Source organism: Molossus molossus, unplaced genomic scaffold (genome assembly GCF_014108415.1).
Source record: "Molossus molossus isolate mMolMol1 unplaced genomic scaffold, mMolMol1.p scaffold_m16_p_4, whole genome shotgun sequence".
Classification (NCBI taxonomy): domain Eukaryota; kingdom Metazoa; phylum Chordata; class Mammalia; order Chiroptera; family Molossidae; genus Molossus; species Molossus molossus.
The window spans coordinates 127,976,580-127,990,402 of NW_023425377.1; the positions used below are offsets into that span (position 1 = coordinate 127,976,580).

At 52.2% G+C, this 13,823-nt stretch overlaps 1 protein-coding gene across 5 annotated transcripts in view; it reads left to right on the forward strand.

Moving 5' to 3' along the window:
- Window positions 1-6,084: 6,084 nt before the first annotated feature.
- CAMK2D (calcium/calmodulin dependent protein kinase II delta) overlaps window positions 6,085-13,823 on the forward strand; it is a 132,606-nt gene continuing 124,867 nt past the window's right edge. For 4 of the 5 annotated variants that reach the window (XM_036239605.1, XM_036239606.1, XM_036239607.1 and 1 more), the window contains exons 1-2: window positions 6,085-6,191; window positions 7,875-7,969. In XM_036239605.1, coding sequence (XP_036095498.1) covers window positions 6,127-6,191; window positions 7,875-7,969 — 160 coding nt within the window. In that variant the 5' untranslated portion in view covers window positions 6,085-6,126. Of the gene's footprint in view, window positions 6,192-6,558; window positions 6,601-7,874; window positions 7,970-13,823 lie in introns of those variants that run through there. The other variant, XM_036239608.1, reaches the window with a different exon arrangement.

Sequence of the window (13,823 nt, forward strand, 5' to 3'; positions counted from 1 at the left end):
AAACTGGTTCCTCATTTATTTCTTTTAACTTGAGCCATACAGAGACTCCTTCTGACTTCAGTCGGGCCATTTACAGCAGTGGACTCTCTGTACCTGCATTAAGGGAAACTGGAATAATGTGGAAAAATAAACGTGGTCATAATCCAAACCACCTGTTCCCATGCAGTCATTCATTGTCATCTCATTCATAGCCTTTGAGCAACAGTGACGTTTCACGTTTGTATAGGACTTTTGGTGGTAACGGCTTCGTACACGCTTGGTGTCAGATGGGATGGGCTGGCCCACGGAACGAAGTCCTCAAGACTCGGTCCTGTAGGAAGAGACATTTGCTCCTTTGGTCTGGAGCAGGGCCACCCACATAGCAGCAGCTGTGCCCTGAGAAGTCTTTCAGGGATCTGGCCACAGAGACCCTGCCAGCATCCACAGGGGAGACTTACGAGGTTGCCCTAGGAACGGCCAGCCGCCATTCAGGAGATGTGAGGACACTGAGTGGCATGGGGGACCCATCTGCCCACGGGCAGGCCGGGGGCGGGTCCCGCTGTGCCCAGCGCAGCCTCCTTCTGCAGGAGGTCAAGATGAACTTGGTGGTTTAGCCACACCATTATCTCATCAGGCAAATAGATTAAAACCTCTTCTTCTGCTTTTTGAAGGAATGAATGAGCATGTCCACAACCAACTTCTGGAAAGCAAATAAGCGGAGAGATAGCAGCAAAGGCCATGACAATTCAGAAAATGAGTGAGTAGTATCTGAACAATAAATGATAATACAGAGTAGTACAGTAGCTGGACCTGTCATGCAATAGGGCAAAAAGTCACTCCTATTGCACGGGGCTGGAGTGGCTGGTGCAGAAAATTGAATAAGAAAATACTAAGAAAGACTTTTTTTTTTAAGTTAAATTTTGAGAGCAAACGATGGTGAGGGAAATGCTGTCCTCATTTAAAGCTACATGAATTAAGAGAAAAGAATTGTCACAGGGATAGGCAAACCCATGTCAAAATAGACGTATGACTTTTTTTTAAAAGGGTCTTTTAAATAAGTGGGGGAAAATGAACTATTTAGATAACTCATTGGCAAAACTAGCTCTGTGTTCGGGAAAAAATGAAAGTAGATCCCTGCCCCATGGTGTTCACAATACATTTCAGGTGGGTTAAAATACTAATCATACAAGTAAACAAGATTAAGAGAAAATACACCTGGGAGTCGAACGGGCTTCTGAACCACAGCAGGTATTTTGGGAGAGGCGGAGGAGGCACAGAACCATGAGGCGTCTCTCCACAAACCCACTGACAGGAGGGCAGTCTGGTCTGCAAGTCGGCGCTGACAAATGGACAGTGTGGACAGATAATTCCAGAAGGTTCAGGAGCCGTGCTCTGGGGTGGGGACATGGGCTGAGTCCAGGAGACTGAGCCGGGCTAGACCAGGACACACCGGGTTCGGTGGGCTGAAGATCTGGACTCTCCCCGGGGTGCATGGTGAGCCCAACGTGGTGTCAGTGCTGAGCAGAGACACACGGAAGTTCCCTGGAGGGGCCCTCAGCCTGAACCCCAGGTTCCTATTGTCAGGTTGCACACCTGAGCTCAATGGTATGAACCAATGCTACCCCAACACATTTCATTTAAAAAGAGAAAAAGAAGCCGGCTTCAGGCCCAATGACGGGAAACAAACAGAGCCGTTTCCTCACGCTGACTTGTGTCTTCGCGATGAGATCTAGTCAGAACTTTGGGCATCTTTTATTATGATAAAAAATTTAGTAAGGATGCTGCATCTAAAAAACAGGGATTTCTCCTCCCTTTACAGACTTCCATGGCAAGAAAACAAGTACTATATCCTCTTCCCTTAATGCCAATTATTAGTGTGTTTTTTAAATCTATGTTCTGCAGAAGTACTTTTAGTCATGGGATACCATGACCGTTCTGATCTAAAGCAATCACACTTATGGTAAGAAGTCTTACTAGCGTGTTATCAGCTGCCAAATTTAATATGAAAATTGTGATTAGATCATCCATACCCCAAAATAATTAACTTGCCTATTCAACAAAGTTCATCGAACAGCTATTATGTGCCAAGTACTATTCCAGGGGCTGGAAATAGAGCAGCAAACAAAACAGACCATCACTCAGGCCCTCGGGGAGCTTATTTTCTCACTGTGAAGTATAAATAATTCACAAGGAAAAAATAAAACGTATACTCCACTCGGTGGTAATGGGTGCTCAGGGGGAAGGAGGCAGGTGCAGGGCGGGAAAGAGGGGCCTGTCGATACGCAGCTGAGGAGGCCTCATCGGTGCACGCTGTTGGAGAAAATACTGGAAGGAGGTGAAGTGAGACGGGAGGATGACTAAGAGGCGAACATTTCCGGAAGGAGGGGACAGCACGTGCAAAGGCCGTCGTTTGGAGTGTCCAGTCACGCCCAGGAACAGCAGGGCCAATGTGGCTGGCACGGAAGGAGCCAGGCACAGACTGCGGAAGGAAGGCTAATGGAGTCTGGGTGGCGGGTGATGCCCTGGGTTCTTGGAAGCCATTTTTAGGATTTTTCTTTTTTTAATTTTTTTCTTTTTATTGATTTGAGAGAGAGAGAGAGAGAGAGAGAGAGAGAGAGAGAGAGAAACATCGACGAGAGAGAACATCAACTGGCCACCTCCTGCATGCCCCCACTGGGGATCAGGCCCACAACCTGGGCATGTGTCCTGACCAGGAATCGAACTGGCGACCTCAGGGTGGATGCTCAACCACGGAGCCACACCGATCGGACAGGATTTTGGTTTTTAGACCAAGATGAAAAGGTTTCAAAATGTTCTGAGCTGAGGGATAATTGTTCTGAGATTTTAAAGGGATAATTCTGGCCGTTGCTCTGCGACTCAAATGAAGGGGGCAAGGGCAGCAGGAGACCAGGGCGGAGGCCAGGGCTACGATCCAAATGGAATGATTTCTATGTAGCTTTACGACTACTGTCTTGAGGTCCAACTTCAGAAATAATTGTCAGTATTTGTTTAAATAAGAGAGCCCTGGCCGGTTTGGCTCAGCGGGTAGAGCGTTGGCCTGCAGTCCAGAAAGACCTGGGTTCGGTTCCCGCTAAGGGTATGTACCTTGGTTGCAGTTTGTCCCCAGCCCTGGTTGGGTTGTGTGGGTGGCAGCCATTTGATGTGTCCCTTTCATGTCTCTCTCTCTCTCTCCCTCACACTCCATCTGAAAAAAAGAGAGAAATATTTTAATTAGTCCAAGATATAGATGTTGTGAGCAAGGGAGCTTCTCCAAAGAGAGTCACTCACACATGCTCGTGTCTGTCCACAATGCCAGGTTTCTTAGGGGAGACCTCCCCAGTATGCAAATAGGTTACACACAGAGTTGGGGAGCGTACACCACAGAAGAGAGCAGAGCGAGCATTAAGTGTGGAGTCTTGGTCACTGGCAGGTCCGCAGGTGGAAAGGCAGGTGTGGGTCTCAAGCTAGACAGCTGTAAGTGGGCACTCAGCTGGTGGTACAGCCAGGCTCCAGCGCCGGGTGGTCGAAGCTCTGGGTTCTTACAGCCCACCAGGGGCAGAGTGCCACTCATGTCAGCATCCAGAAGGGCCCTTCTCTGAGTGTCCAGAGTTATGGTTTGGGGCATTCCAGGCCTCTCCGAAGGGCATTTCCTTCACCCCCAATGCCTCAGTCTTGGCGTGGTCCTTGACTGTGGGAGACTTTTGCATGGCCTCCATTCTGTTGCAGTCTGCTCTGCTGTCTCTGGCCCAGGGCGGGGTCTCTCTGAATATAGTGTCTGCATTCCTCTAGGTAATTGTTTACTCCATTCTTTGCTTATCATTTGTTCCACCTGGGGTATTTACTGGAATCTGCTTCAGGTGGGATACTCATTAACTGTTTCACCTGTTTTCCCCCTCTCTATTATGTGAACTCCCCCTGAATAAACGAGACTTGATCAGAATCCTGTCTTGTCTCCATTTCTCGTGTCTCTTGTCCCTCCTCATCCTCACTCCCCCTCTAGAGTCCTCGTTGCTCAACCTGAGGGACAGGTCACTTGACATCATGTCTTGGCTGACAGAGACTCCACACTGGATCGTCAACCGTGTCTCAAAAGCCTGCTCTGCTCCTGCCCCATACAGTAGATCGAGAGACGGTGTAAATGCTGACCAAGCAGGCAGTGTTTGCTGGGAAAAGCACACGTTTATTGTCTAATTATATATCAGTATTGAAACTCAGTGATGCTTCCTTTATTGTCATAACCATTTACCATTACCAGTGATTTAAGTAACGGAGGTAAACGCTATAATTATGTAGGCCTCATTACATGAATATTTAAAAAACAATTTTCTCCCCCCGAGGGGTAAATTTTATATTAACTTTATTTATGGCTTTAATTTTACTTTTTGTTTCATTTTTAAATTCAGAGACTATGAAATTATTGCATTATAACTTGGAACCATATGGCTAAATAAAACTATATATTAAAAATCGTTAGCCTGGACCAAATTTTTCCCCCCAATTGTCAATATTTAGACAACTTATTTCTTTCTTTTATGTAGATTTTGGTATCATCCTTTATCGTATCAGTGTTACAGATTTTCTTTAAGGATGATAATTAAAATAGGTACAAGGTTCAGTTTTGTTACAGTAAACGTTAAAAACTGCGGCCGTTTCGAGAAGTCTGGTAACAGCTGTTCAGTTACTGGCAGTCCAGCGTCCCCAAGACCAGGGCACCCGGCCAGCAGGAGCCGCGTCCCGGGCAGGAGCAGCCCCCGCGAGGACAACGCCTTCCCGAGACCCTCACTCCTTATCGGTTCTCCACGGGGGTGCACTTTGGGGTCCGCGATGTGACGCTGACGACGAACAAACGAGGGCGGACCGCAGGGTTGGCCGCCAGCTGCACAGCCCGGGACCGGTCGGCGTCCCGCCTCCTCGGGGCTGGCTGCTCCGGGCTCAGGGCTGCAGGCAGGCCGGGGGTCTCGGCAGCATCACTGATCCGAGGCCGCGCGGCGCTGCGCGACCGTTTCCCTCGCGTTTCACTGCGAACAGCACGCAGCTGCGAGCAGGCCGGCTGCTGCCGGCGGGGCTGCGGCTCCGCGCGCAGGGCGCGCACGTGGCCCGCGGGCAGAGCTCCGAGCGAGCGCGCCAGCCCGTCGCGCGACCTCCCGTTCACCCCCGCCAGGGGGTGGGGCGAAGCGCGCTCACGTGGGGCGAGTGACGTCACCGGGTCGCCTGACCGACACTCCGCCCTCCGGAGGCTCCGCCCCGCGGGCCGCGCGGAAACATCGCGAGAACCGTCGTCTTCGCGGAGCTGACGGAGCGAGCCGGCCGGCCCGTAGGCGCGGAGGCGGGGCCGAGGGCGGTGCTTCTGCTGTCGTTCCGCTCACGTGGGGGCCGAAGCCGACCCCGGGGGCTGCTCGGGTGTGAGCGCCCCGACCTGGAAGGAGCGGGAAGGCGGGGGCCTGGGGCAGCCCCCGGGAGGGAGGCGCGGCCTGGCCCGGCGGGGTCCCCCTGGCAGAAGGGCCACAGCCCCGGCCGTCACGCGCCGCCTCGTCCTCCGCCCAGCCCGTCCCGGCCTCTCCCCGCGCGGGCGCCTGAGACGCGCGAGGCGACGGGCGGGGGCCGCCGAGGGCCTTCGGGCCGCGAGAAGGGAGGGGGTCGGACGGGGGCGTCCAGCCTGGCCCGGCCCCGGCCCCGCCCCCTCGCCCCGCCCCGCCCCCTCTCCCGGCTGACGCCCCGCCCACTCCGCCCTCGCGCCAGGCCCCGCCCGCCTCCCCTCCCCCGCCCCGCGCCCCGCCCACCTCCCGCCCTGGTGTCGTGCCCCGCCCCCTGCGCCGGAGCCCCGCCTCAGGCCCCGCCCCGCCCCGCCCCGGACCCCGAGCCTCCGCCCCGGGCTCGCTCCCGCCTCCGCCCCGCCCGCCGGCCCCGCGGATCGTTCGCAGCTGCTGGCTGCTCGCGTCTCGCCCTCGCCCGCTGTCTTCCTCTCCCGGCCCCCGTTTCCCAGCGCTCTGCCCCCGCGGCGGGGAGAGAGCCGCGCGGCGTCCGGAGGGGCGGCAGGCCCGAGCGCGGCAGAAGCAGCCGTCGCGGTCGCCCCCGCCCCGCGCGATCCCGGCGGCCGGTCGCTCTCGGACGCGGACGGCGAGCGGCCGGGGACAGCGCGGCCCCAGGATGGCCTCCACCACCACCTGCACCCGCTTCACGGACGAGTACCAGCTCTTCGAGGAGCTCGGAAAGTAAGCGCGGCGGGGGCGGGCGGCGGGGCGCTCCCCGGGGAGGCTCGGGCCAGGGGCCCCGCCCGCGCCGCCGCAGGGAGCCGGCGCGCCCGCAGTCGTGGCTGTCACCCCGCGAGCCCGGGTGGGCGCCGCGGAGACCGCTCTCGGGGAGCGCAGATGCCTCCGGAGCCCGCGGGGCGACCACGCGCGGACGTGGGCGCGCTGTCCCCGCAGTGCCGTGTTCCTGACGCCCGGCCCTCACGTTCACCGAGGGGCTGCCCTGACGAGCACGACCCTGCCCCGCGCCACAGTCACCCTTGTCCCGGGTGGCTCGCTCGTCATCCCCTCCCAGGGCGCGCGCGCATCCCCGCCTTCCTCGGTGGGAGGGGGAGCCCCTTGGACACCGGGGAGCCCCCAGGGTGGCCTGGCGGTGCGTGGACCTGCGGGACCGCTGGAGATGTGCAAGGAGAGAACAGGGACCTGCCGAGGCCCGCGCACGGGGACCCACGGGCTGGAGGTTGCGTGCAGGGAGGCACAGGGGACCTGCCCAGGCCCGCGCACGGGGACCCACGGGCTGGAGGTTGCGTGCAGGGAGGCACCGGGGACCTGCCCAGGCCCGCGCACGGGGACCCACGGGCTGGAGGTTGCGTGCAGGGAGGCACCGGGGACCTGCCCAGGCCCGCGCACGGGGACCCACGGGCCGGAGGTTGCGTGCAGGGAGGCACCGGGGACCTGCCCAGGCCCGCGCACGGGGACCCACGGGCCGGAGGTTGCGTGCAGGGAGGCACCGGGGACCTGCCCAGGCCCGCGCACGGGGACCCACGGGCTGGAGGTTGCGTGCAGGGAGGCACGGGGACCTGCCCAAGCCCTTGCATGGGGACCCAAGGCCTGGAGGTGGGCAGGAAAACGGGATTTGCTCAGCGTGGGGTTGTGCATGGGGACCCAGGGCGACCAGGATGCTGATTTATGACTTATGCAGCATCGGACCCAAACCTCATCCTCTCCCTCTGTTTCCACTATTACTGATGAAAGGGTGCGGTGGATGATGTTTTATGCTGCTGAATTAAAGGAAATGGAAATATCTTTTAAATGGAATGAACGTTCTATCTTTATATGTTTATGCATCATTTGTTGTTAAAACATGGAGAACATGTCTGAAGAGCAGCTTAATTCAAGTCCCTCCCCTCCCCCAGCCCAAAACAGGGCTGAGAAATCGCCACACCAGGATTTGTTAAACCACACAAATGTCCCCAAGATTTATATTTTAATGAAAACAACTGCCATATTTACTTTCTTGGAGCCACACTAATTTTTTTTTTTCTACCAAAATAAATAGGCAGCAGATTTTTGCTGCTCTTCCTCAGCCCTGCTTTCTGCAGGGTTTTTCTGGCACATTTGGTGCTGTGCTGTGTGTGTGGATTGTGGACGGTTTTCAGATTTCATGGGCAAATGGGCCTCATAATTGGCAGCGCCTTCCATCTGTTGATGAACGATGTGTGCTTCCAGTGAAATAGAATTTACCTTTATTTCTCGGCAGAAGGGAGGTCTGGTTTCCAGGAAGAGCTGGTCATTTTCTGGATAGTCCTGTAGTGCACTGATACTTGGAAATTCACTGAATTCAATAAAAATGCTCAAACTGTTGTAATTTCTTAATAGACTGTCAGAGCTGATTATACTGATGGCCTGGTAATTTTTTATTTTCAGGGGGGCTTTCTCGGTGGTGAGAAGATGTATGAAAATCCCTACTGGTCAAGAATTTGCTGCCAAAATCATCAACACCAAGAAGCTGTCTGCCAGGGGTAGGTGTTTTCAATTGTGTGTGTGTGTGTGAATGTTGTATTTCTCTTGTAAGTATGTCATATAGTAATAAGTGGATTATTTCCCTGGGTCATATGTCACATATCGAGATTAGTTCTTTCCTGAATGCCTCTTGGTCTATTCAGTTTAAAAATAAATTAATAGATATAATTTAACAAAATTTTATAAAAACTCTATCTGTTCTATGAGCAATAACATACATAACTATATTTTAAAGCAAACAAATGTCACTAAGTATATTTTGCCTTTAGCTTTACTGTGAAATAACTTTCAGAAAAATGCTGGAATGAAAAAATGTAAGTCTCACAACTATCATTATTCTCTTTTGCTTTTGAGAGGAAAAATAGGTCAGAGCTCAGTTGATTCATATATTTTAATTGTAGTTACACTTGAACTTAATTCATCAAGGTATAGTTAACACTAATAGCTTTGGGAGGAAAGTTTTGACTGATACATTCTAGGAAGTTGGGATGACTTTGGTTTCCATGTGCAGCTCAGACCTTGACTTGGCCTTCCGTGTTGAGATTGCTCGCAGACCCGGAATGTATTTTGCACATGCTTAATAGCCTCAGAGATAATTCATGCTCGTGAAATAGCTGTTGACATAAGCAGAAAACTTGGAGCCCTCTCTGCACTCGGGTTACTGCTCTGAACTCATGCGAAAGGACTTCTGCTGAAATGGCAGGCATCCCAGTTATTGTGAGCATGTGTCTGCAGTATTTCCACGGGAATTTATGGTTTAATGAAAGAAAAATGAAATTAAAAGGAAGAAAATGCCATGGTGTGAGCCCATTTCAGTGACCTGGTTTATTTTATTTTAAGTAATGAGAAAAGAAATCCCATTATAGTTTAATTTGTCTTCTAAAAAGTGCTGCTGCCTAGGTCCCTGTGATCCTTGTGTTTGGTCTCTGCCAAGATTTTTTCCCTCTATTTGTTGCAAATCCCACTTGAATGTGGGCTTGAGGTTCAGGCTGGCATTTGGTGAGTTCGTGCGGGAGGGTTTGCTGTGATCTGGGGAGCATCTCTGCTCCAGCAGGCTGTGGGCAGAGGCGGGGGGAAGGACCCTGGGAAGCACACGGGCTCAGTGACGTTCCCTTCCTGCTTCTCCACCCCAAGGAAGGTTTTCTGCAGGGAGGAGGAGTTGCTAACTTGTAAATGACATTTTAGTTTAAAACAATGTAGAGGGTTCTAACTTTCAGCGCTGGCAGGACGTCCTCCTGTGTGCTGGGCGCTTCGGGCCTGAGTGGGACACACTTCTTTCGGAGGCGTCACAACACTTCTCCCAGATTTCCCAGTGGCTTTAACTTTTCTCTCAAGGCAGATAAGTTGTGCTTCACTGTGCTGTTTCCTGAATTGGGGTCCCCCCTCTGCATCCACTGACTGATAGGAGGGGCAGACACTCCAGGTCCACTCATGCAATGACTGCGCTCACCCTGCCTCCTGGGGGTCCCCCAGCTTCTCTGGTGCCCCCGCCTGCTGGCCCTCTGCTTGAGGAGCACTGTGCCCCAGAGCCACCGGCTCCTTCTGGACAGCACACCCTGCGCTGTTCCCAGTCTGTTCTGGGAGCAGTGGTTGGTGCTGACGGAAAGACCAGCCTCCTGCCCTCCTCTTCCCTCTCCCTGGACTGCGGGCAGGTTCCTCACCTGCCTCAGCTGCAGTTCCCACCCCGCACCTGTTAGCTGCGTGTTCTTGGCACTTCATGTACTTCCAGTGAGCCTCAACTTCCTCACCTTTAAAGTGGGTAACACTGTAACACTTCCTTTTGTGGGGCATGGAAGAGCGACTGCTGGGTGATGCGCAGTCAGTGGCTGCTCCCACTGTTACCGCCTGGGTGTGGTGAGCAGCAGGGGAGGGGGGGACGCAGAGCAGAAGTGTCAAACTTACTGTACTCGGATCACAGGTTCCCCATCAGTGCTGTCGAAGGGCAGGGGAGGGGGGTACCCAAAAGGTATCATGGGTTGTGAGGATTCACTGAATTTTAGGAGAATCACTTCTTAAATTGCCAAGTGCTGTGTCAGTGTTACCTATTATTACTGCTCACCTGTAAAATATTACAGTGCTTTTCCTTCAAAATGTCTATTTATATTGTAAAAACAATTAGAGCTGCTTATAGAGTATTTATTTAATCTATACCCGTATTAAATGATAAACTCTTAAAGGGAAAACACCATGCTTTCATTTTGTGGCACCGCATTCCACAGCACTGAGGACATGGGGTTATTTGGTGGAGTGACCAGGACCAGGCGTGGCTGCACACCGCTTGGAAAGAAGCTGGGGACCCAGCTTATTCCTGGGAACAAGCAAATGTGGGTGTGAGGTTATCTGTAAATAATGTATCAGGACACGTGCTTTAAGGGATGGGTTCTCCTTTAAAACACTCCAGCCTCAGAGTACGAGGATCCTGCAATGCACTTTAAAAAATACCATTTAAAATAATATATATAAAGGGAAATGTAGAGTAAATGCAAAATAGCATGCTAATTTTTCCCTAAGGTGCTGGTTTTTGTTTTTTGGGGTGTGCATAGAGCAGTTTTGGTGGAGTATATAATTTCTTGTGCACGTTTCTGTTTTATTTGAAATGCCACATGCCTTTGAGTCCAGGCTTTAAGAATATTGGTTTGAAAGACCAGGCAGGTCTTTCAGCTGAGATGATGTTCTTTAGATGTAACGTCACCGGAAAAGGAAAGGCCGTTGTCAGTAATTGTCATCCAAGGCCACGAGGGACCTGCAGAACTGGCCGCATTCCTGCACGGAGGAGCTCGCCCGGCCTGCTGCGCGGGGCTGCGTGGCTCCCGGCAGCCTGCTCCGCACACCCTCCCAGCTGCTCGCACACACACCATATTTGGGAGCTCCGCGTCTCGAAGAATGTCTTTCCTTTTGCATCACATGCGTGCACAGGGCATTCCTTATGCAAGACTGATCAGATAGAGAAGTGTGCTCATGTAGTTTGGCTTGTTTTAGAAACAAATAATGTAGAAACATCTGACATTGTATATGTAAATTTTGTCTTCTAAGAGGCTTTGTGTTAGATAGGAACTGAAGGCTTGCCTGGTAAATGCTGTGTAGTGATAGTCGAATTCTGTCTCATAACTCTTACCGTGAGAATTAGGAATTACATCATTTTGATCCCAAACAGGTAGGCTGGTACTTAGTAAATGCTGTTTGGCCTGGTGTGTTGATATTTTGCCTGTTTTGACATGACTGTCACTGTAAGGTACGGCCAGGTTCCGGAAGGGCCGTGCAGGGCCGTGGTTGAGCTCAGACCCTGTGGCCGACGGTCCTCACGGCAGATGTCTCTAGAAGTGGGACACGGGGTTGATTCTGCATCTCAGAGCCTCCCTGTGGAAGATTCTCACGGTCACAGGACCTGATGCTCGTCTGCCAGTTTTGATCATTCGAAACCACTTCTAATGACACGGAGTCTGATAGGCCAGAGGTCACTGAGTTTGGGGGCGAGCGATTCTGAACTTCAATTTAAATAAATGAATGAGCGGAAAGCCCACGTCCTCACCTTGTCCCGGGCCCTGGTGCTGGGCTGGGCAGTTGGGTGGGCTCAGGCACCCAGACAAGGGCTTCCTCTCGGGGCGGCGCAGCCCGGGCCTGTGAGTGCCCAAGGTCTGTGGTCCGAGTGGGAGAGCTGCCCTCAGGTGCAGGCAGAGAAGGGGCCGCCGGAAAGTGCCGGAAGACTTCCTGAAGGACTCGGTGTCTGAACTGGGTTTGGAAAATAACCACTTTTGAATTTAAAGATGGGTAGAAAAAGACAAATATCACATGATCTCACTTATATGTAGAGTCTAATGAACAAAATTAGCTGCTGAGTGAAAATAGAACCAGAGGCATGGAGACCTGGAACAGACAGGCGTCTCAAAGGGGGAGGGGCCGGAAGAGATAAACCCAGGATTTACATACTGATATGCATAACCCACCGCACAGACAATAGGGTGGTGAAGGCCTGGGACGGGCAGGAACCAGGTGGAGGGGCAGTGGGGGGAGGGGGCATCTGTAATACTGTCAACAATAAAGGTAAAAAGAAAGATGGGTGGACCAGATACAAATTAATGGAATATTATAAAGAGTATCTGTGAGAAGCAGGGGAGTCAGAAAGTGTGTGCGGTGAAGCCGATGCGATGAGCGCCCTGGCCTGCTGACCCCTGGCCTGCTGACCCCTGGCCTGCTGACCGCCTTTCCCGGTGTCAGGTTCCATGGGAGGAACTTTCCCTCCCTGACTCACCGGCTGTGGGAAGCAGGAAGTGCGGTGGGTGGTGGGATTTACAGCCCTGAGTCATTAGGGACGAACAGCTGATAAGAGAGGAACAGCCACTTCTTATCAACCTTACATTTTGTTTTATTTTAGCTTTGGGGCAATCTAAAAAAAAAGAGTGACTAAATGGAGGATGAAGGAGGGGGATAATTAGAGATTTTTAAGTCATCCAGGATCCCTGTGCCAGGGAACAGTGTGTGTGTGAGCAGGGGAAGCCGCCAGCCCTCGGTGCCCGGTGGGTAGTGAGTGCTGCCGGAGGGTGATCAGAGTGTTGTGTCCAAAGCCCAACGTGGGCGTCGGGGCGGCTGGCAGCACTCTCGGGGAGCTTGGTCCCCAGTGTCTGGAACACGACCTGACACCCTTCGCAGACTTCTGTTGGATACAGAATGAGTGAATTGTTCCAAAGCTGCGCTTTATCGTGATGAATGAACACATCGGAGGGCCTAGAACTCTAGCAGTTATGATTTGTGTACTGTTCCCAGTTTTTACCTTAAATTTTTTTAAAGAAAAGCTCAAATTTTAATAGTCAAAGAAATTGTGTGATACAATTTATAATTTAGCACAAGCTGGTGGCTGGACAATAGTTATTTATTAAATAACAAGAAAAACCTCTCATTCGCTGAGAAGACACTTCCATTTAAATAGCGTTTAAGCTCCCCAGCAGGCTCAGCCACGTGCTAGTTCCCTGTTTATAAAAAGATCTTAGCAGCTATGACATTGTTAACCTGTAAGCTCCTTCCCAGTTCTGTTGGTGTCGAGGACTGTGTGCCTTGTGCTTAGGGGGAAGTGCTGGTTCACTCTGCGTGCGCCTCCAGCGGACGTTCTCCAGCTGAGGGGAGAGCTTTGTTTGCAGAGCAGAAGCCCCCTGTCGGCCTCAAGCTCCCACTCAGGCCTGGGTGGTCTTGGGCAGCAGGCTGGAGAAGCCCTGGCTGCAGATGCCGGAGTCCACGGCGCTGTCTGCGTGGACATCTCCTGGCCCCGGGCCAGCTTCCCTTCCTGCAGAGCCGGAGGGGACCCTCCGCCTGGGTGACCTGCTGGGCTCCTGTGGGCGGGCTGAGCCCCGCTTCTCTGTCGTATTTATGAGCTTAGGAAATGATTTTTGGAAAAAACATTCTTTGGATTGACTTTTTCTTTTTGTCCTGTGCATCTTTATGATCAGAAAAGGGAAAACAAAACTTAATTGTTAATCTTAAGTCTGTTTGAAAGAGAATATGCATGTAGCATGTTTTATATCGACAGAGAACCAATCCCTGGATTCCCTGTAGACTGTGTCTTCCGTCTACCGCGGGTGCTCGAGTCTGCGGTGCCCAAGCAAAGAGACACCCCTGAGCCAAGAGCAGGGATACTACAGGACAGCGGAGATGTTTATCCTCTAACCTAATCATACTTTATCTCAGTGCATCTTCATTAATCGTTTGTAAACTTGAAGACGTTGTTTTAGGTAGGAGACTTTCAGGTAGAAAAACGTTTCGAAATAACCCTAACCCAATAAAAAAATCCAGTTGAGAGAGACCAGTGTTGGAAACACACTGTGAACACACACGGGTCAGCTCAGAAACAGCGCTGAGCCTGAT